The sequence below is a fragment of the Phyllostomus hastatus genome, unplaced genomic scaffold (assembly GCF_019186645.2).
Source record: "Phyllostomus hastatus isolate PE091 unplaced genomic scaffold, TTU_PhHast_1.1 phas_contig_196, whole genome shotgun sequence".
Taxonomy (NCBI): domain Eukaryota; kingdom Metazoa; phylum Chordata; class Mammalia; order Chiroptera; family Phyllostomidae; genus Phyllostomus; species Phyllostomus hastatus.
The window spans coordinates 18,209,033-18,233,379 of NW_025333709.1; the positions used below are offsets into that span (position 1 = coordinate 18,209,033).

Genomic DNA, 24,347 nt, shown 5'->3' on the forward strand with positions numbered 1-24,347 from the left:
CTATATGGGTCAAGGAGATGAAAAATTATAGCCAAGCCTTGAAGGAAAGGTAAGGAGAGAGTTGATAAGCAGAGATATGAGTAAGATTATAGAGGACGGTACGTGCTGCCAAGAATACCAATCTGTGGGAAAACAGTGGTGCTATTTGCCAATTTTGGAAAAATATAATAGAGTAGCATGCTTCTAGGAGAGTAGATCTGATTAAGCACGTGGGCTTTAAGGTACCTTTGAAACATTCAGGTGCTATCTAGAAGGTGACTGAAAGTATATATCTGAAACTTGAGAGCATAGGTAAGACTATAGATAAGAGTATAGGTTGAGAGACTTGTAGCGTTAGAGTCATTAGCACCCTGGGGGTTTTGAAATCTTGGGAACAGCTAAGACAGTCAATTCTGCATATGCTACTACAAAAGAGATGGTGTCTAACACAGAATCTGAAAAACTACTGAAATGTAAGAGAATAATGGAGAAGTAAGTTTTGGTGCTGACAAGGACATTTTTTAAAATAATGTGATGCACTAAGGAGAAATTTAGAGTTAGAAAGTAGTGGTTATCAAATGCCCAGTGATGCAGAGTTGGAGGTAAAGAAGTAGACACATGATTACACTGAGTTTGATTAATGAAGAGAAATAGGAGACTTCACTGGGTGCTGCATCATCTGTTATACCCCTTGTCTCCCACTATACTCTACGTGGTGTGAGGGCAGGACCTTTGCCTTGTTTACCGTAGCGTGATGCATCTGGAATAATCCCGACTTACAGGTATCCAAAAATTGCTGAATTTAGTGGTATGGACAAAGAGCTCAATTTTGCTGATCAAGATTCAGTAGAAATGAAACAATTGAGAAAGCTGAAGACCAAGAAATGTAGTGTAAAGATACACTTGAGAATTTCATTCTCAGGTCAACAAATCCATTACAAGGTCACTATCAGAGACAAGGGGATGGTTGAATCCCTTGACATCTATATTAATGAATTTCTAATCATCTTATGAGCCCATTGTTCAGGGTTTTCTTCTTTGTTTGTTTTCACAGAATTTTCTGAAAGTAACTACAGTGTCTGAATTTCTGAATAATAGCTTTTGCTATCTTTCCTTGAGTTTTATAGTAATTACTCTTTTAAATGAGTTTTGGCCTTTCATATGACTTTCGTGTTTTATTTTATACTAGGCTATCATTTGTCCATCTCACTGGATTGAAATTAAAATAGTGTCTGACTAATTGCATTTTTTGGTAAGATCCAATAATTGATCATATTGTCCTACTCATTACAAAACAATTTAGTTTGTGATTAAAGAGTATAACACTGTAATCGTGCTATCAGTTGTTAGTGACTATTCAAATAGATATGTTTCAGAACAGAAAATAATGAAAACAGAATTTGCATGAAAAATAAATTCAAATAGTATAGTACAAGGCCTGTCAAATTCCAGTCTATTTCACATGTAAAAAACATCAAAGAAATGCAATGTCAAAGATGTTTACCACAGCTACTACACCTTGCAAGGGAAGGAATCACTCCAAATATATTATGTGCAAAGACTTACTAATAGCGATTTGCCAGGCAGATGCCACTTTTGATGTTGTCTTTAATCTAAAAAAGGACAACCATCAATGTCACATAAATTTATTTTTTTTTCTTTGTCCATCATTGTATAGCTGGAATTATGGGTGGGGATTATATTGATAAAACTTGTCTTCTATCCCAGGAAAATTTAACTGATTGCTACATAATAATTTCCAAATAAAAATGCACCTCCTATTTAATCATGAATACATTTATTTGGCTCATCAACCATCTTTAGATGTGTCTGTTTTCGGCCTGATAGATGCTTTCTCCATGTCCTGGAGCATTGAAGGGAATGTATGGAAATGTAGTGCATGCCAAGAAAAAACTACCTGTCTAGTTCCCAAGTGGTCCCTAGGTGGTCCCTGGAATTTTTTTCTAGATCCAAAATTCATCATTTCTTCAGTGTGCAGAATTGTACTGAGCCGAGGCCAATTCCTAACAACATTATAACATCCTGAAATATTAGATGATTGCTTTTTAAACAGGAGAATATTCCACTGAAGAAATAAGAAGTCCCTTTTTCTTCTCCAATACTCTTTATCTCGAAGAAGAACCAAGGAAAATCAGTATATCTCTTAAAAGATTGCCTGGTGAGGATGGAGTCAGAAGAGAAGCTTCTTCATCCAGACCCAGTGAAGCTGGGTGAGGTCTGATGAAACTTGTCCACCATTGGTTGAGATCATCCTTGGAACAACATTGCTTTGGCTCCCTGGACTCAGGGCTTCTCACCATCCTGGGTACCAACTGCACTCCTGTGTCTCTAAGTTGTGCTTGTTTGTTTGTTTTCTCTTTTCTTTAAAATCATCTCAAGGGTTTTGCGTATTCTTTCTTTAAATTAGATGATTTTCTTAGTATCAGACTTAGGTACTCTTATATAGCTACACTTGGTTTTCCCCCTTGTTTCTGGTTCCTTTTGTATGGTGTCTTTGCATTATCTAAACATTCAATCAACTACTCATCAATTTTGTTGCTTTCCTGGCAGAGTTACCTGCCCTTACTCTGGAGTATGTAACTGACATGCAAAGCTGTGTGTCAAGAACATCTCCCAGACTGGTGTGTACTTTAAAAAATCATTTATTTCCTCATTTTGCCAGTAATTCTTGCCTAAAATAAACTCAGTCTTCAATTACACAAATACATGAGGAAACTGAGTTTAGGGCCCAATGCTTCTTCTTTCCCTTCATTTTGAATGAGGCCGTGTTAACCATAGATCATCTTTGAAAAGGTGATTGGAAGCAATGTGTTCACACGAAACCATATTTTATCAGTTTCTCCCCTGAAGCCTACTGCCCTCTATTCAGTGTGATCAATTGTATTCAGTCTTCACTAGTTCTTTGAGAATTCAATTTTGAGAGGCACTTCTAGTTTCCTGGACAACATTGGTTCATCTCTTCCTCCCAGAATAATGAAGATCTGAAATCTAATTCTCACCTATTTCAGCCCCAGACTGTTTTTATCTTCTTATGTGAAATCAAACCCCGTGTGCTTTTTCTTTTACAGTCCATGCCCCCAGGATCAAGTAGCTTTCAAATTAGTTCCATCAATGTCCATGCTTTTAGGGGTTTTCATGTGTGTTTCTCTTAAGTAACCACATTCTATTTTAGAGTGCAAAGCATAGGACTTCTGACTTGATTACTTAGCCTTTGTGTTTTTTGTCAAGTTTTTGAGGATAACAGGGGCCATATATTACTCTTCTTTACCCTGGTGGCAAATTCCCAGTTCCTCTGGCAGTCATTTCATTTTTGAAGGGGGATTGGAGGACGTGTCCCACAGACTGACTCTGAGGTTTCGTATTTTTTCTCTGTTTTATCCATTCTAATAACCTGACTCCTTTGCCTCTCCAACCTTCATCCCATGCACATTTGCTTCCTCATAATACCTTTTCTATGACATTCTGAAGATCAAGTAATTCATTTTCTCTCCCAAAAGTCATTATATTTGAGTCAGTTCAGACAATGAAGTTTCAGTATTCCTTTTGGGATACTTTTTAGCAGAGTCTGTTCAATCAGTTTTTTAGTTTTAAAACGTCCTTCTTCAATCCAACTGAATTTCTTCGCTGTGTTGTAGTATATAATTTAATATGTAGATTTGTAAGAAATCGGTGCTAGAAGTTTAGATCTTAGGCCAAGCTCTATCACATTTTCAGGAAGGAAACCTGCAACAATTCACATAATATTTCACTCATTCATCAAATGGGAACAAAAATATTTTTTAAATACTTTTTTAAATTTATTGATTTTTAAAGAAAGAGAGAGAGGAGGGAATGGGGGAGAGAGACAGACAGACAGACGGACAGACATGGATTTGTTGTTCCACTTATTTATGCATCATTGGCTACTTCTCGTATGTGCTTGACCGAGGACCAACCCCGGAGCCTTGGCATATGTGGACAATGCTCTCACAACTGAACTACCTGGTGGGGGTGGGGACAATAATTATAATAATCACTACCTTATTTTCCTTTAAAGGTTATTGTACAGCTACACATGAGCATACATTTTTAGGTACTTAGTATGTAATAAAATTACATCAAATTATTCTTATGCTATGTTCATTTCTAGATTCCTTAAAAAATCATCTGGTTGCACAGTTCTTTTCTTCTATATTAAATCAGACTCACAATGTTCATACTACTTACTAAATGCATTATTTTTTGCTTGCCTACAGTCATGGTCACTGGCTTCCCTTATAACTTGCCTTCAAGATAAGGTGTTTTTGTTGGCCACTTTTGAATTTCCTATCGGTTTCTAAGGTTAAGAGCACGTGGCTCACTATCTCCCGTGAACAAGCATCACTATTTACAGCAAATATAATTCAAAATATATTAATAGATTCACATTTATTTTCTGCAGCTAAATGGCTTCTGTCTCAGAGAGACCTGTATGTACTTTCCTGAATTTATTGTTAAGGAGTAGCAAATGACAGAAACCAGTAACTCACAGAGATACTCATCAAATAATTATTAAAGATCACTCCATGCCCAGTAACAGAGAAATTCTTAAAAGACTGAGATTACAGATGACTCTCAAATAATCATGCCAGTAAGATAAGCCTTGTAAAGCTGTCGCAAATCAGGGCATGGGTAGACTCTGCCAATTGGGCACCAATTCATAGCACTTGTTCACATTTCCTTCTAAACTGCTAATTAAACCTGATACATTTGTAATTGCAGAAATCGACTTTTGTGGAGTATTTGAGATAATTTTCAGAACACAGTACAAAACACCCCAATTATAATATAATTCAAACATAAAGGGATGAAGGGACTTAACAGGGATCAAGCCATCATGAAGTATCTCTCGTGTCAGAAACAACTGAATTTAGACTTATTCACACAGAGAGAGAGAAGGACGAGAAAAGAGCAATATAACATAAAGAGTACAATCTATCAAAAATGGTTTACTAGAACAATGAAATAGTACCCTTATCAAGTATATAAAAATAAATGATAAAAAAGGGAAAATTAAACTAATAAACTTATACCTTTGCCATGCATTAGTGTTAATCTGAGGGTTCTACATCTTAATTTGTTTTATAGAATCATTCTGAGAAGGATACTATTACCTGCACTTTGTAGATGGTAAAGATGAGAAGATACATAAAATTGTGGTTAATGCCTGACAACACTAAGTGTTAAATACATATCAGCTGTGGTTATTTATTATTCTTGTTTTGCTGCTATTAGCTTTGGAGACCTATATTTGCATAACTGCATTCAAAGCCTTAAAAAACCTATTATAGCCAATATAATAATTTTTATTTTAAAATTTCTTTAAGTAGAAAAAATTTAGCTTTTGTTTTATATGTCACATAACTACTAATTTATTATGTAGCTTTGGGCAAATCACTGCTCTCGTTGTCTCATTGTCTAAGTCAGGCAGTGATTCATTCCCTACCCACTTTCAGGGGAGATTCCCCTATTATTTATGTGAAAAACTTATTAAAGAACAATGCATTTTTTGTAATTTTGTGCAAAGCTGTATTTTATTTCATCAATTAAAACCACTGTAAATTGTGGTGTAACATAAATGTTGACACTTAAGGTTTCAAGGGAAATAATCAAGTGTTCATATCACAAAAATCTGAAAGAGGCTAGTGAACCTTTTTCCTTCAGAATCACAGCATAATAGATTCAATATCCTGAATTTCATTGCCTGTCATTTAGCTTAAAATCACAGAACCTATTGAATTCGAAGTGTAGACGTACCATACAGTATACTAGTAATAGGGTAAGAATTAATCTCAGGTACTTTATTCACTGGCTAAACTTAATAGTTTTGTTTCATATGCTTCGATTTCATTGCTGGTGCATTCCGTGTACACATGCAGGCATATCAATGGCATCCTTCCGCCGTGGTTGGGGAGGTGCTTCACTCAATGAGGTAACGCATGTGTACAAGAAAAGAAGCCTGTTTCTGGAGTTGGTCCAGAGACTTTCAAAGATTGCGGTAACAAAGCAATTAACTTTTTAATTATGCAAATTATTCAATAAAGCAAGTATTAAAAGATGTTTAAACACTATAATACTTTTAATATTGTCTCTGTAATGTTGGAAATTACAAAATAAGCAAAACGCTTCAGCTTCATATGTAAACTTAGAGGGATTTTTTTTTCATTTTTTTCTCTCTGTAAGCTAAATATAGGAAAAAGACTTCCATACGTCTATCACTACCTTCACAAGTACTAGACTGTGTTAAATACCATGATTTTCATAATATATGACCAAGTTAGAAAATGTCTTAGTTATTCTGAGACTTGGGCACACATTTTAACTATAACACAAGTCCCCTTGCCTCTCTAGGGAATAATTATTTTAATTGTGGCTATTATTGGTTGATCTGCATTATTGAACTTGCCCAAACTTGCTTAAGAAGCTTCTTTACATACAATAACAAATTAAAATACATCGGATGAAATCACTGGAATAAATGGGTAAAAGGGCATATATGCCATCTGCACAGAAGGATTTCAAGCTCACTTCTTCTCAGGTATTCTTATGTCTTACCTCATTTTCCTGTGGTCAGGAGAAGACATGCCTTACAAAAGTGGACTGATGACTCAGTTGGTGCTAGCATTTAATATATTGTAATTTGTTTTTCATACTAAAATAATAATATTTTTATTTGACATGGAATCACTTCATTTATTTGGAAACACACATACAGAAAAGATGATGCATATTTTAATGTAAGATAAAGTAAAAAATAATCTTTTTTTCACTGAGAAGCTGTCATATTAACTTGCTAATAATTTACCTAGTTATTAAGCGAGTGAAAACTCCTGTCTGCTCTGCTGTTCATTTGTAATTGTCATTCATATATTATATATATATAACAATTCATATATATGAGATAATTCATATGCATAGTTATACATATATGGACATCGTGTGTGTATATATGTACACACACAAACGTACATATACACATACACACAGTGCTAAGGGCACTGTGCTAAGAACTGACACCAATGCTAAGGCCTTTGTTTCTTTCCCTGGGAAGAAGGCATGGCATTTCCGAAGTGGTAAAGGGAGTTCTCTCACCTCAATAAGGAAGAAAATAACAGGACATAACACAACACATGGAGAGATGCCTGCCTCTGAGCCTTTTTCATTTTAGCTGCTTGAGAAATATTGCTACCTGTTATTGCTCAGATACACATCTTTCTACATGAAGGCTATGCCAAAGAGCAAAAGGATCCATTATAATATTTTTTGCACTTCATTTAGCTAGTGTCCTTATTGATTGGACTTGATGAACGATCTACATGTACTTCTTATGCTTTCTTAAACAATTTTGAGGGAGAATGTTTTATTTGCTAGCCCAGCATGTGGAAAATAAGACCTCTCAGTTACTGTATGTTTTGGATGCTCATTCTGAAATTTACTAGCAAACTGTAAGAAGATCTAGCATCACTCATCTGGGAAACACACAGTCCCGTATGCATGCACACACATACCCATGTCCACACATACCATTCTTAATGTGCTGGGCTGAGAAGGCTACAGCACATCGCAAAACTAATTTGAGAAATAAATTACGCATTCAGAAATATTTTATTTTGGTGTTCTATTAAATTAAAGTCAATAGTTTCATCAATTGCAAACTTGACAGCCTCTCACTGTATAGAGACTTACCATCATAAACATAAGTAATCTTTTGTATATTAAAGTAGGCTTTATTAAATTGCAAATAGAAAATTCGTAGTCCATGTGCTTTTAACATTTGGATCACTTTCTCTTATTAATTAACATGCCAACCAGGAATCCAATATAATCCTTTAAGTAAAATACTAATAAAAAAGACTGTACAGTCAACTTAAGGCTGCAGTTTTCAAATGCCTGCTACTGCCCTCCTCCCAAAAAAAACATGTATACTTATATTTTTGCAGTTTAGACTTATGGCATTGTTGTTTGTGTTAAACTAGGTATGCAAGTATTTGAAAATATTGCTTTAAGATTATTTCACTGGGTTGCTCAAATATTTCATCATTCCAAAATGTCTTTTACACCTAAAGGTCTGTTTTTCCTTACAAGGAATTTTCTTTTTTAATATCAGCCTAGAAATCCCTAGGAGCACTTAGGCTTAGCACTGCTAACACGTAACGACAGGTCTCAACAAGAAACCCTGTGCCCCGAGACTAATGCTGACGGAGTTGGTATTTCACGTTTCTATTAAAAATGTATGGTAATCTGATGTTAATGTACCAGTTATTTATAATAACAGTTTCGGTATTGTGGTATATTAAGGTTTTCATGCTCTTTCTCTCTGCACTGGAAGCCAGCCATCACTCCGCTTCTGGCTTCTGCAATGCTTGCTATAATGAAGTCCTTCTATTACTTGTTGTAATAAACCTTCATGGAGGCAATCTGAGATAGAAACTACCGATAGCTGAATTCTCTTTAATAGTGACTGGTATTCTTGTGAGACTTACGCATATTTATTTTCTTTTAGAATTTAGGGCTTTATGTTGAAATAGTATTTATTTACTTATTTATATCATTGCACAGTCTCTCTGCTCTAAGAAAATTGCTCCATAAAATACTTGGTAATGTAAATGTGAGAATGAAAGTTATATATCTGGTAATTTATTAAATTTATGGCTTGTAGGAACATGACTATCTCCATAAAAGAATCTAATATACACATTGGAGAATATTCTAGTAATGCCTTGTAAAAACGGGATGCTGTCGTAATTTGAAATCTCAAAAGCATGAACCACCGTAGAAGTAAGCCTTCGGCATTTCTTATCATTCATGGCTTGGCTTTGCAAATCTCAATTCGATGGAAGAAAATTTAGAATACACATTTATTTTGGAAAAACATGCTCCTACACAGAATGTGACATCCCATGGGCATACCTGCTTTTGATGTATTTCCTTACCGGTTTCTTTTATTGGCAAAAAACGGAAGGGTCAGTTCAGAGTACAAAGTTTAATAGGGTTCATGTTAGAAGCAACACAGAGCTAGGTTGGTGAGCACAGGCCTGGATTTAAGACCAGTGAACACCCCAGAATGAGGAACACTGGTATACAGGCAAGGGAGCTCAGGGCTATGACAATGCTTTGAAACTGCATTTGTCTTTCCAATGTGTATTTAACTTCTTTCTTCATCTCCCAGGGATTAACTTTAAAAGTTTTGGTCCACGTTTTAAAGAGTGGATTTTTTTGGCCTTGAACTTTTAAGAAGTTTTTATCATCACACTTTCTGAACTAATTTTGATCAAAACTCTATTGAGAAACTCAGTGTATATAGTTGATAAAGTATTAACTTGAAAAAGGTGATTTTAGGCTTGTTCTTATAATAAATCCTCATTAATTGATTAAATATTTAAAAAACTTAAAAGGCTTTAGTTACACAATATAGAATTATATATATATATTTTTAATTTTAATTGTTGTTCAAGTACAGTTTTCTGTCTCTTACTCCCATCCCAGACCACCCCCAGCCCTCCCCCTCCCTCTTACTTTTACCCTCCCCCCTAATTTTTGTCCATGTGTCCTTTATACTCGTTCCTGTAAACCCTTCCCCTTTTCTCCTGAAATTCCCTCCCCTCTCCCTTCTGGTCACTGTCAGCCTGTTCTCTATTTCAGTGTCTTTGGTTATATTTTGCTTGTTTGTTTTGTTGTTTAGGTTCTTGTTAAAGGTGAGATCATATGGTATTTGTCTTTGGCTTATTTCGCTTAGCATAATGCTTTCCAGTTCCATCCATGCTGTCACAAAGGGTAGCATGCTGCTCCTTCTTTCTTTCTGCTGCATAGAATCCCATTGTGTAAATGTACCATAGTTTTTGATCCATTCATTTAATTGTATTTTTATGAACATAAAATATGCAAGAGCAAAATACAAAAGCATATTTTGAGCACCTTGTATAAAAAAGAGTATACTAAGACCAAGATTTCCTTTACTTCTGTGTAATATTTTCAAAATAAGCTTAGCCACTATTTTTTACAATGAAATTCACGTGGCATATGGCTTACATTCAAGTCCCCTTCCAACCCAGGAAATGTATTATTTAACTGAAATATAAAAGAGCATATATGTGAGGAGTGAGACAAGAACAAGTTCTCCACATATATTAGCAGGCCCATATGCTGTTTATTATATTTGATGCTAGTCAACCAATTCTGACAGCTGATTGAAATGAAAAGAAATCAGCAATTTTGGGGAAGTATGAAAACACGTACACATGCGCCACTCCGATGCAGTTTGATCATCTGTCAGACTTCTCCAGAGCATACCACATTTTATAGGCTTGAAATAAAACATGATGAATTCATACATACATAATGAAATGAGTTACATGCTTTGAGGGAATGGCATTGCCCAAAGTTGACATTTTAGTTCATGTAATTTAAATGACAGTGTCGAAGAAGGTGTTCTCAAGTATTAACTGAATTCTAACTCAGAGCAGTCGCTTATCTCTGGTTGTACGTGAGTAGGTTGGGAAGAAAATAATACAAAAATGAAAGTTTTACTAAGAGTCTGAAATGTTTTATAGTCAAAGAACAGCTTGGGTTTTAGACGTAAATTAAAATACATGAACTAAGAACAGTATGAAAGTATCTCAAATGAAGGATAAAGTGAACAGACTGTTTTACTTTCCTTCTATTCTATATATCTGTGAGTAATCATTCTCTGAGCTTTCAAAACTATAAATAACAGTTCAGAGTGGAATTATTTTGACTTTACAAAGGAAATCATTTTAAACACGAAGTGTTTAAATCTAGTTGAACATGAAATGGCTTTGTGTAGCTTCTGCTAATTATATTTAAGGCTGAAGCATTTTTGACAAAAACATATTTCACAATTGTGAGTAGAGTATTACATTTCTGTGCCTAAGTCCACTCAGAACTGATAACTGTTGTTTGACTTGACCGAGTTAGAATAAGGTAATTGATACTAAAAGAAGGGAGGTAGCAAGAAAAATTGTAAAGAAAAGAGAAACTTCAAATGAAGAACCTGTAAGTAACTTGTGCTCTAAGGAAGGATGGTTGATAGGGAAATTTTTATCCTGGAATTATCACCATAGGTTGATTGCTATGTCCTGTCTTCTTCACATGTGTGCACACATACATGAGACTAGGAAACAAAGATAAAAATCATCATCTAATGTTTAATTTCCACCATTAGTACATCGAAGGGCCAATCCCAAATGATGAGTGCTAAGTGGGACGGGCCCCTTGTCTGGATATGGAGCCTTACTCTATACCTACAAAGTCAGGATGGGAGACGTTATAAACTGTAGAGCGTGGTTTCATTTTTATGATATGTAGTTTCTACAAAAAAATTCTCTTGAAAATAATTCCAAGAATTATTTGTATGTGCACTGGGTAGAATGGGCAACTGTATTTACTTGTTTAGTAAGTGTCTTACCATCTAGACTTGATGCTACGTGAGGATGGAAATCACGTTTTTATGTTTGTTATATCCCCACCTTTAGGGCAGTGCTTGGCAGATGCTCAGTACATACTTGTGGAGTTAATTCAAGATTAAGTTAATATCCTCTGTGTCCATCGTCCATCTGCAATTCCCACCTTGGCTTTTATGCTTTATTTTTCTTTGCTTGCTCTTTTGATAACTTAGTCTAAGTAGAGTTGGAGGTAGAGAAATAAGTCAAAATGATTGGTGACTGAATTCTGTATAATAAAATGAATAAGCAAATTCTAAATCCTGTGGAGGATTGCAAACTTTCTCACTTAACATTCATACTGCTATTGCCGACCATTGGCGTGTCACTATAGGGAGTGTTAGTGTATAAGGCAGGACATTTATTGTGTTTAATAAAATTGCAAACCTGGCTTTCATGAAGAGTATATTTTATATTTCAAAATGGTGCTTCTCTACTAAGTATATTTTTATCCTCTGTGTCCTAATTGACAGAACTGAAGTGCATCAACAAAAATAAAATCTTAATTTTGTAGTTGAGAAGTACATCTTTGCAACATTCTATTCATGAAGGTCCTTGAGGATCAAAGATACCATCTGGGTGGTACACACTTAATACTGGGGAAAAGTCATCACATTCTCTGCATACCACACTCTTAATAAAATTATTTTCTAGATAATTTGACATCGATTAGTAAACTTGATGAGTCTGCTGATTTTTAATTTCATTTTGAGAACATCATAGTTGCTAATTCAAGAAGTTAATGCATTGCTCATATGGAGTTAAGATATAGTTATATTGTATTCATTTATTGATATTTGAAATCTGATTTTTAAAAAAAAGGTGGGAGGTTTGGGTCAAGGAAACCTGTACAAGCTGTGGAAGAAGTTGTTTAAATTTTTGCCTTTAAGTTTTCTACCATCTATGTTATTGTTTACACATTTCATTCTATATCTATAAAGATCCTTGAATATGTTTTTCTAAAATTACAATCTGTTTTGTTTTCCTGAAAGAGGGTAAGATGGCACTGGGTGGAAATTAAGATTTGCTGTGCATTTTCTAAAGTCTGTAAAAGTGTTTTCTTTAGAGTTTCTAAGGTAGTTTATTTTATATCATCATATTTATGAATTTTAAATTACTCATATGCACTTTAACCTCCATACTGATTCTAATTCATCCATCTTTGCACTCTTGTTTATATCTTTCATCCCCCACCTCACTGTATTCTATTTTCTCAGCCTGAAAAACAATTCAATTTCTTTAAATAAATATTTATTTAAAAATTACTGAGTGTTTATTGCCACACCTGTAAATAATTTACACATTTTATCTCACTCAACTCTCACAACATTATTCATATGTAGGTTTTATTGTTTAACAAGAAAGTAAATGGAAGCTCACAGACCTTAAGTGATTTACTCAAAGTCATGCAGCCAGTGAGTTACTGAGATGGGCTTTGAAGAAAATCTGTGAACTTAAAAAAAAAAATGTTTTCTTTCTATTATGTCATGCTGTGTCTACCCATGATGCCCTTCTCTCCCTGGAATGATCTCAACCTCATTTCTTTTCTTCTCTATTTTCTTATTTCTTTTCTTTTTCCTTCCTCCCTTCCTTAATTCATTCCCTCCCTCCCTCCCTCCCTTCCTCCCTCCCTTCCTTCCTTCCTTCCTTCAATTACGGTTATCCCAATTTCCCCCACTGGTGCTCTTCCCTGCCCTTCCCACCCCCTCCCTCACTCAGTCTCCACTGTGTTGTCCATTACCATGGGTCTTTTATACACATCCCTTGCCTAAATCTTCCCCTTCTTTCCCCCTTTATCCCTCTTCCCCCACCCTTCTGGTCACTGTCAGTTTGTTCCTTATTTCCATGTCTCTGGTTCTATGTTTCTCATTTGTTTGTTTTGTCCTTGGGTTCAATTTATAGGTAAGATCATATAGTATTTGTCTTTTGCCACCTGGTTTATTTCTCTTAGGATAATACTCTCCAGATCTATCCATGCTGTCACAAAGGGTAGGAGTTTTTCTTTCTTTCTTTCTGCTGTGTAGTATTCCATTGTGTAAATGTATCACAGTTTTTTATCCACTCACTTACTGATGGGCACTTAGGCTGTTTCCAGCACTTGGCTATTATAAATAATGCTGCTGTGGACATTGGGATGCATAGGTTCTTCTGAATTGGTGTTTCAGGATTCTTAGGGTGTAATCCCAGCAGTGGAATTGATGGAACCAAAGTTGATGATTTTGACAGTTCCATTTTCAGTTTTCTGAGGAAATTCCATGCTGTTTTCCACAGTTGGTGCACCAGCCTGCATTCCCACCAAGGGTGTACTAGGGTTCCCTTTTCTCTACAACCTCACCTGCACTTGTTGTTTGTTGATTTGGTTATGATGACCATTCTGACCGGTGTGAAGTGGTATCTCATTGTAGTTTTAATTTGCATCTCTCTGATGACTAGTGATGCGAACATCCTTTCATATGTCTCTGGGTTCTCTGTATGTCCTCCTTGGAGAAGTGTATGTTCAGAGCCTTTTCATCTGCATCTCTTTCAATTCTTTCTTTGAAGTTTACTCCAGGTATCACCTCTTCTGTGGAGCCCTTGCTAACAGTCCTTTTCTTAGCTCTTTGAATATTCCATGTCTGTATCAGAACATTTTATAGTATCACTCTTCTACCTGGTTGTTTATGTCAGCATGGAATGGGTTTGTTATGGCTGTTTTCAAATACCTTTACAATTGTTTTTAAGGTGTCTTGATTTTTATTTGAATATGATGAGTATCACTGATGATACAGCACACATAGGAACAAATGGGCTTTGGGCCCTCTGTAATTTTCAAAAATTCAAAGAAGCCCGTGTTTGGGGAGTGCCAGCTAAAGCAGTGTTTAACACAGTGTTTCACACAGATTGAGCACTCATTGAATATTTGATGAACAAACCTGGAAAATGAGATAAAAACCTTTGGTTGCAGACTACGAATGTGCTGTCTAAGAATGTAGTCTTTCCATAGTTTCATACATTTACTTAAACAATTCCAAGTTAAGAAGGGAGGGAGCAAAAACCCCACTAAAACATACTTTTAAAAATAGTAAACTTAACCAAAGTGTCACAGGTTCAATTCCCAATCAGGGCATATACCTGGGTTGCAGGCCACGGCCCCCAGCAACCGCACATTGGTGTTTCTCTCTCTCTCTTTCTCCCTCCTTTCCCTCCCTAAATATAAATAAATAAAATCTTTAAAAATAGTAAACTTAAAATATTAATTATATCAATTGAGTAAAATAATATATTAATGAAAGTAAACATTCTAAGTGAATATCATACAGTTAATTAGTCAACAACAAACCAGGTACTGAGGTAGGCTGTTAGTTTTTTTGTGTGTGTTTTTTTAAAGATTTTGTTTATTTATTTTTAGAGAGGGCAAGGGAGTGAGAAAGAGAGGGAGAGAGGTATCAGTGTGTGGTTGCCTCCCACATGCCCCCTACTGGGGGCCTGGCCCACAACCCAGACATGTGCCCTGACTGGGAATCGAACTGGTTACTCTTTGGTTTGCTGGCCACTGCTCAATCCACTAAGTGCTACCAGCCAGGGCGGCTGTTAGTTTTTATAAAGGGTATAGTAGATCATGCTATTAGGTTATACATTATGAGATTTTTAGAGGGGTTTGTAAAATATTAAAAACTTGAAAATAATTAAGCAAAATATAGACTTGTTAGAAACTTTATAAAATGTTTTCAATGTATCTAAATCTTGAAATTTTAATAGAATTGTTAAAAGAAATGCATACACTTCAGATTTATATATGGCAACATTTTAACTGTCACTACAAAATTTGATTTTTAGGAAGCAGTCTGTAATATTAAAATTTATGAATATCTTTAATAAAGAGAACAAACAAAAGGTATTTCATGATGTACTCGAATTAAGAAATTGTAAGCATCATATACTAGCATTACTATATTGTAGTTTAAGTTTATAAATTACCAAACCCAGTTAACATATAATTTGGCATTACTAAAGTTTACAATTAAATCCTTTTTATACTGTTTACCAATTTCCTCATTGTGCAATGACCTTACTAAAGATGGTAACTGGCAATATTAAACACTTTTATTTAGTAGATTTTATGGTAATTAACCTGTGGAATTTATGCCTTTAATTTGCCTTTACACTTTAAGAATACAAAAGATAATACAGGATGCTAGATACCATAAACTTGCCAAAAAAGAGTTGAATAAAGGATTAATAACTATTCTTTCATCTTAAGTCAGTTGTAATTCTTATTGATTGAAAAAGCTTCAGGTCGTGCCCACAACAATGTTTTTTTTTCTTTGCCTTATCTTTTGTTTTCTTCCTGTGGTCTCAGTAGTTAAGTGCTGACTGATAACCTTGTTTAAGACGAAGGTGTATATGATTGTATATTTTATAACGTAAAATACTACCTGTTCTTCGTTAACAGTAAGTGAAATGGGCGATGTCGTATCTACACTAGAGTGATTTCCTGAGTGCTACGAGGACATGTAGCAGTCCATCCTCTGCAAAGATTCCCAATTCCTCCTCTCCCTGTTCCTTCCAGAGCCCATCTTTCTTAATCCTCCGTGCCAAAGTTAGCACAAGCAAACAGGCCAGCCCCTCCACACACCAGCCTTGTAGCATTGATTATGAAAATGTGCTTTTTGATAATTATCCAGCCACTATTAGCAGGACAGGAAATGAAAGAATCTGAACCATGTCATTCATTGCCTGGAGCACGGTCTCTCCAGAGGAATGTGTTGGCCTGTTCCTGTTCAGAGGAGTCCTGGGTAAGGAGTCCTGGTGACCCAGACTTAGAGCTAAAAATACCTGTTTTCTAATTGTTACAGAAAATTTACTTTCAAGGAGGACCTCCCAAATAGGATAAGGGAAACAATACTGTTATCAGGAACGCTTATGGCATATAGAAATAGCCTTTTGTCCTGTATCCTTGTACCAGAAACATCAGGTTTGGTAACAGTTTACTTATATCAGCAGAGGACAGCAGTCCCACTGCCTAACTCATCTTTAGTACCATGAATTCCCTGATGTGTCTCTTCTCCCAATCATGGTGTGTCCTGCTGGCCCTCTCACCACGCAATTCTGATTGGACAAACTTCAGGCTAGCCAGTGCTCAGCAACCTCCTCTGCACCACATTGCATTAAGCTGTGTCAGCTTTTCTTTCTGCAAACTCTTTCTTTCTTTCAGCCTTTATCTGTATCCTAAGCAGTCTTTAAGAACCAAGTCAGTATCTGTCTTGTCAAAGTTTACTCCCCTTAGCTATTGCCTTTAACTTGCAAGCACTCCAAAATTTGACCCTTAACTTTTACCCCACCTGAAGATTGTGTTGCTTGAGAGTACCAATTAGCCTTTAGTTTACTACCTAACTTTGGTTCTCTGTGCTTGTTTCACTGAATCGCACAGCTAATATCTTAATATCAGTATTTCTATCTTAAACATACATCTAAAAAGAAAAAAGGAAGCTAGATGAGGCAGACTTTACAATGGGCAACCCATATTCTTGTTTGTACTACATGATGGGGAATTTCCAGTTCCTGTACTTTTGTACAGGAACCAATCTCATTACAAAGCTTTTATTGTCATTGCTGTCCAATAATAATCACAAATTATCTTTCCATCTGCTTTTTATTTTCATGTATCATATGGTCTATTTTTTCCTTTTTTATCTAGGTGAGAATCTAGTTCATGTTCAATCATTGTTCATAAGCTAATTTCTACCAAATACCCCTTTAGTACCACGGATTATTGCGTTATTCTGATCCTACAAATAAAAAAAAGTTTTCAAAGCAAGAAAAAAGTTTTCACTTTTATTTCCCTTAATTCATATAGTTTTATTTTCTATGAATTTATTACTTTTTAAAGATTATTTATTTTAGACATAGGGGAAGGGAGGGAGAAAGAGAGGGAGGGACAAATCAATGTATGGTTGCCTCTCACTTGTCCGCTACTGAGGACCTGGCCTGCTACCCTGGCATGTGCCCTGACTGGGAATCAAACCAGCAACGCTTTGGTTCACAGGTTGGCGTTCAGTCCCCTGAGCCACACCAGCCAGGGCTGACTTTATTAGTCTTTAAAATTTCAGTTTAATTATTGTGGTTATCAGTCTATGTTATTTCAGTTATTTATAAGCTCATTTGTTTATAGAATCATTTTATATTACTTGTTACTTCTTGATAAGATGCACTATTAGTGTTCTGTGTTTTTTCTCTTAAGTAAACCTTTAGTTATTTTTGTATCTCTCACAGTGTAGTGCTAGTGTCCAAGTATATTGCTTCATAATAATCTGCCCTTCCTAAGGTGAAAAACATAATTTACTACATATAAAAAATCCATAAACTTTTATGAGCCGACATACAAAAAATGCCATTTTCCATGCAAATATCTTGCCATAAATTAGGAGCACATGGATTCTTTTGTTCTGGTTTGTGAGACTCCCATATTTGATTCTTCCAAAGATGAAATGCTGATCCCAAAATAATTACTGAGGAATATGTAAATTTAGGAATAATTAGATTTAGTGTTTTAACTTCAATATTACTGAAATATTTAGGCTTTAATTTTGGAAAGGGGTTTAAATTTTAAAATATGTGTTAACAACAATTAATATTTTAAATGAAATACAAAATAAAAAATTTATAAGGAAAAAAGCTACAAAATTATGTTCAATCATATCAGAAGAAATTAAGCTTGCTACTTGATTTTGTTTCTTGCAAACCAGCAGGCCTAGATACTGATTATGCCCTCAGAATTTTTTGACGCTAATTTTATGATAACCAGCTAGTTTGCAAATTTCTCAATTCAAGGACTGACTAATACTGTTGCCTAAGCATTAGTTGAGTCATTTTATTTTAAATGGAGATGATAGCTAATAGTAAGCAGTGTGTCAAAGACAAGAAGAGTTGAGAAAGTTTTGAGCCACCCTGTCTAAATAGGATTAGGCAAGACCAAAAGGATTATCATGCTCCAAACCCCAAAGATTTTTGTGATAGCTGCTTTCCTAAACATCAGGATTAAAGTTTTTAATCTCATTCAGAAACAGGAATGCAAACACGCATTCAAGAAAATCCCCGTCTTTAGATAAAACTTCAAGAATGCCCTGCCCTTTTGTAAATAACACAGCAGGAAACTTATCGGTGATGGGGGTCAAAAAATATTTTTGCCATAAAGAAAACTTATTTTTCTATTTTTATTTTTTACATTTTTTTACTACTTTTTAGATTAAGACATTATGTGTTAGGGCAGTTTGGATTTACACGAAACTGAGAGCAGACACAGGCCTTTCACATACACCCCCTGCCCCCACACATGCAGAGACTTCCTGCTGCCCCGGTGGGACGCCGCTTTTCCTCTCCATCGCATGTGCATGTACTTTTGTAAGTTTCTCTCTACTATGTACGGAAGCTTCTTTAAATAATGGGAAAAGTCATTTTTATATTTAGTTTTTATTTAAATGTAAATATACAAAACTAAAGATTTCGTAGAAAACAAATACTAAAAGCAAAATTGGTAGCAGTATTTGGTTATCTGGTTTGGTATTATTTCCTATACTGATATCATTAAACCAATTACTCACTATTAAAATTCAGACAATTGACTATTTTATTAACTATTTATTAAACATTTTCATTGTATTCTTTCCATAAAATCCTATATATTTTCTTTTTTTAAGATTTTATTTATTTATTTTTAGAGAGGGAAGGGAGGGAGATAGAAAGAGAGAGAGAGAGAAACTTCAATGTGTGGTTGCTGGGGGCCGTGGCCTGCAACCCAGGCACGTGCCCTGACTGGGAATCGAACCTGCGACACTTTGGTTTGCAGCCCGCACTCAATCCACTGAGCTACGCCAGCCAGGGCCTATATTTTCTTTTTAAAAATATATACAGTCCAGATTAAACCATGTATATAAAAATATAACTAAAACATGAAGCTTTTACAACTTTTATTAGTTTGTCCTTTTGCAGTATATAAGGATTCTACTAAATTGAATTCTTTTTTATTAACAAGTTGAAGTTATTTTGATATCAAAATGGTATGCCCTGAGGAGACTCTAAAGAAGAAGGTACATTGTGAGCCAGTTATATGGCAATCAGGTAGAAGCAGTTAGAGAAAATGATAATAATATCCTGTGTATTGGGGAAAGGTACATATACATATGTATAGTTGATATTAGTTATCCTATAGTTTTTCTTAAATCTGTTGTAAAAAAATTATCTATACCCACATATCAAAGTCCTGCCTTATGCTCTCCCGTCTAGTCAAAAAGCAAGAATAAAATGGTAGCTCACTATGTGTCTCAGCCCCCCTGACTCTCTAGTCTTGGAAGATTCACGTTGTTAAGAATATTTAGATGCCTCCTTTCAAAATACTTAACTTGTTTAAATTATCTTTGAAATTGATATACATGTGAAAAAAAAAGAAAAGGCAAGCTCAGGGTTTTTGGAAATTGTTTTAATGGCGAGTTCTATGGATGGACACCGTTGTGGAGGGGCTGCTGATTTTCCCTTTACGTATTTCCCCATCTCCCTTCCCCAGGTGTTGCTGCCATCACTACCTTTCCCTTCCTTCCCTTTCCTCATGGCAAGACGCTTGGAAGAAGAGTGCTGTTAAGGCCTCTCCATTAAGCAACAGGTATGGCGGTTCTCATGAAGCAGTGCAGCTGTCCCTCGTCTGCACTCTCTATTAATAGTCTGTCTCTTTTACATTTAGAAGATGTGTTTATCCACTACACAGAGCCCACTGATTCGGAAGAATTGTCCAGCCCAAGTACATCTTTACATATTTCAGCATGCTCTGCATTTCGTAATTCCCTGCAGTTGTAGATGTGTTTTTTTTTAAATATAAAGAGTACAGATAATTAGCACTATCCTTTTGAGGGAAAGGTACTGCGATGTTTTCTCAACTAATTATATACGAAAGAAAGGGAACTTGTATGTTTGTTTAATATGCCACTTTCAACAGCCTTCAAATAATTGTTATGTAACGTACCTTTGAAAATATAAAATGGGCTATTTTGTGAATTTTAACTCAAATGCAATTATTATAACATTTAGATTTTTACTTATCTGGTTACAGAAAACTAGGTATAAGCCAGTTCTAATAAATCTAAATACCTGACAAAGCCATGCCATTCAGATGCGAGAGCTGAATGTACCCTAATCTCTTCCGCATTTCTTTCCTGACTCAGCTGGTGGCATGTGAGGACTTGGAGGACTGTTCCCTTCAGCAGTCCCCGCATTACCTCTTTCAAGCTGCTACATTTTCAAAGGAGCTAGTCCCCCAGGGCTCAAACTCTTGCAGTCGTAACCTATAAAACATAAACACTCAGTCATCACAGGGAAACACCCACATTCTTGATTTCCTTTTTCACTAGAAGAACTGGTCTTTCTAGCTCCTGTGGGGGCTTGTCCTGAGGATGTATCAGGCTCTGCATTACATCCTTGTGACTCTTTCAGAAGCTTTGAGACTTGTGACTAGAACACTGCCTTTGGGCTAAGGGTAATTACTGGCAGAGTTTTATGAAAAACAGCAAGTGTGTCTATAGGTGTGCATGTGTGTGGCAGTATTTTTTGTGGTATTTTCTAAATGATAGCTTAGTTAAGATTTGTCTGTGTACAAAAACAAGGCAAAGCATTTCAAGTTACATGCATTTTCACTGATCAACCATTAACCATCCAAGACTGGACAATTACTCTTCATTAAGTAGTATGTGGTCTCTTATCCAATGAAGCTCTGAAATTATTGGTTACGCTTCATGATCCTATTTCTACTCATGTTTCTATTTGATATATTATGCTTTGCTGTGGATGCACTCTGTTCTCTGGCCTCTGCATCTTTCTGCATTGTGACAGTCTCTCATATCCACAGGCCTTTGCATAGTCGGGTGCCTCCACTTGGAGAGTCTGGGTCTGTTTGGCAAACTTTACAATAATAATAGCAAATGTGTCCTGAGGGTTCACTCTGTGTCAGGCACAGTGTCAGTGAGCTTAATCTCCACTTTCTTAATTCATTCACACAAAGGAACCTTGAGTTAGAAGTCATTATTAACTATATTTAATAGATACAAAACAAGGTTCAGGAAAATCTACTGTGGTTAAGATCACTCAGGATTGAACGCAGTGGGGTGGACCTCCTGTGTCTCTGCAAGCTAAGCTGGAACTCACATTCAAGCTCAATTCTGCATTTCCTGGGGATAATTTCATCTTATCTTTCATGAACTCTTTTGTATCCATAGAGTTTGTTATTCACTCATCATTGAATGGATGACTGAATGTTTAGAAAACAGTCAGTTATTCTTTTCACCCTGATATGGGCCTTTCTCCTCACCTATATTTCCCTGTACTTTGTTTTAATTCCCTTAACTTGTGGCTCTTGACTATTATTAGCTTCACAGATGACTCAATATATTTTATAAAAAAATAATTCATTAGTTTCCCCAAATTTAGGCCTTGTAATTGAAAACCAAGTAAGTCTAAAAATATTGCATATGCAGCAAAAAGATAATTTAAATTTTATACAATTTACTAAATCTAGTCATATAAAAGAATAATTGGTATGCTTATATTTCATATGGAAATAAGAGAATTAAACCAAAATGTTATAAATTTTTGAGGAAAATAAATCCAAAAAATTATTTTTTATATTATTGGCAAATAAAGGAAATGTGCACTGTAATTAAAAAAAAGATCTTATCATTTTACAAATAAGAAAAAAGTGGAAAAGTAAAATATAGATGAAGAAAAAAGGACAAACTGAGAAGAACAAATAACCTTTGAGAAAAAAGAAACAAAGATTTTGGAAAAGTGAATAAATAGAAAACCAATAAGAAAATAAAAAGAAACTATTGAAATCCATGGATACTCTGAGAACTTTAGAAGAATAAAATAAAACTTGGATGGAAAAAATCAATGGAGCTGGAAAAAATAATTTAATTTATGAATGCATATTTCCATTACTCTTAGAAAAACCTTTGAGGTAAAATGACAGTGTAGAGAAAGGGCAAGTTAAGATATGTTGATTTGTGTATACTGTATTTTTCTAGGGCCTTTTTTTTCTGTGGGAACAGTGCTTTTGAGAGCAAGATAAGAGCTTCAGCATTCATTTGGAGCTCTGTGTTTAGAACTAAAAATGTACTGAGATAATACAGTTAAGGGAGGGCTTGATGGAAAATTGAGATACAAGTCAAAATGTCCCTTCCCACCATACTCTGTACCAGGGTAATCACAGAACAAGTCAATCAATCTATGACTATAAGGAATCATTTAATATCTGTTTTTGTTTACGTGGAGTATGTAGAGCATAGAACAAATGTTTGTTCCATTAGTCATGGAATTTTAAGACTTGGTAGAGAGATGTGGTCAGCCAATCCAGTCTTAGATTATGTATGTATCTCTCATCACCATCGTGAGAATTCCTGCTTGAATAATTCCATTGACACAAACAGCAGAAGTAGCTCACTGTGTTTTGGAACATCTTTAACTTCCCAGCTTTTTCTTATATTGGATCAAAATCTGCCTTTCTGTAACTTGAATCCATTTATCCTGGGTTTTCCCTTTGGGGAGATACAAAATAAGTTCTATTCCTTTCCAAATGAAAGTTCTTCCAAAACCTAAATTCAGAAAGACACTCTGCCATGACGTCTAGAAATACAGTGTCTCTCAATACATTCCTTTCCGAGTTAACTGTCCCAGTCTCTCTAATTGCTCAGTGTTACTTGGTTGCCAATCCATTTAGCATTTCATTTAGTGCAAAATGTGTTTTCATGAAACAAGGAGTTCAGGGTGGGCTCCCCCAGTTTATATTCTTATATTTAGTTAGTTGAAGAATCCCAAAAACCCATTTAGAGAAAAGGGGGAAAAAAAAGAAAGTACAGTTTAAAATAGCATATCACACTGATCTGAATGAGTGCATGATGGAGATATGGTTGGGGTAGTATGTAGTATAGTATATAAATACAATAAATTTAAGTATATACAAAAATGGATGCAAAAAGATTGAAAAAAATGAATCAGCATTAAAAATAAAGGTAAAGGTGAAAATGTTCAGTCTTTCCTTTTTATTTTTTAATTGAATACATATATGGCTTTAGTTGGTGCCTGAGAAGGATCTTTTCCTAAGAAACCCATTCACCATGTTCAACAATTTGACATTAAAAAAACCCAAAAACAGAAACCCTGAAGTGGATAATAATATCAGGAGAAATAAAAGAGAAACAAAACAAAACAAATTATGTCCTTAATGAAAATTACTGACTTTGATAACTAACTGACAATATGTGCTCACATGGTTGTCAAAATTGCACAAAAGAAGATGGAAAGATGTGCTATCATTTAGAATCAAGGAGCAGATAAGTTGCTTCCCAGACATGGTAAAGCTAAAGGAGTTCATCATCACCAAGCCATTATTATATGAAATGTTCAAGGGGCTTATTTAAAAAACAGATCAAAACTATGAACATTAAAATGGCAATAATTCCCAACTATCAACAATTCAATCTAAAAAAAAAAAAAGCAAACAAGCAGAGCAAAGAGTTATAGATATGAAGATCATTTGGACGGTTATCAGTTGGGAGGGGGAAAGGGGAGAATGGGGAAAAAGATACAGGGATTAAGGGATTAAGAAGTAGAAATTGGTAGATATAGAATAGGCAGGGACATGTTAATGACAGTATGGGAAGTGGAGAAGCCCAAGAACTTAGGTGCACGACTCATGGATATGAATTAAGGGAGGATTGCCAGAGGGACTGGGTGTACAGGGAGGGGGGCGGGGGGGGGAATTGGGACAACTGTCATAGCATAATCAATAACATGTATTTTTTTAAAAAGAAAGATGTGTAAAGCTGTGTCAGATATGGACTTTCCCTAATG

At 35.3% G+C, this 24,347-nt stretch overlaps 1 protein-coding gene across 4 annotated transcripts in view; it reads left to right on the forward strand.

Moving 5' to 3' along the window:
• The window catches only part of PCDH7 (protocadherin 7), a 405,370-nt gene that overhangs the window by 197,734 nt on the left and 183,289 nt on the right, over positions 1-24,347 (forward strand). Inside the window, exon 3 of one of the 4 annotated variants that reach the window (XM_045834095.1) lies at positions 20,017-20,112. The exons of the other annotated variants lie outside the window; for them this stretch is intronic. Coding sequence (XP_045690051.1) covers positions 20,017-20,105 — 89 coding nt within the window. The 3' untranslated portion in view covers positions 20,106-20,112. The remainder of the gene's footprint in view (positions 1-20,016; positions 20,113-24,347) is intronic. 4 annotated transcript variants of the gene reach the window in all.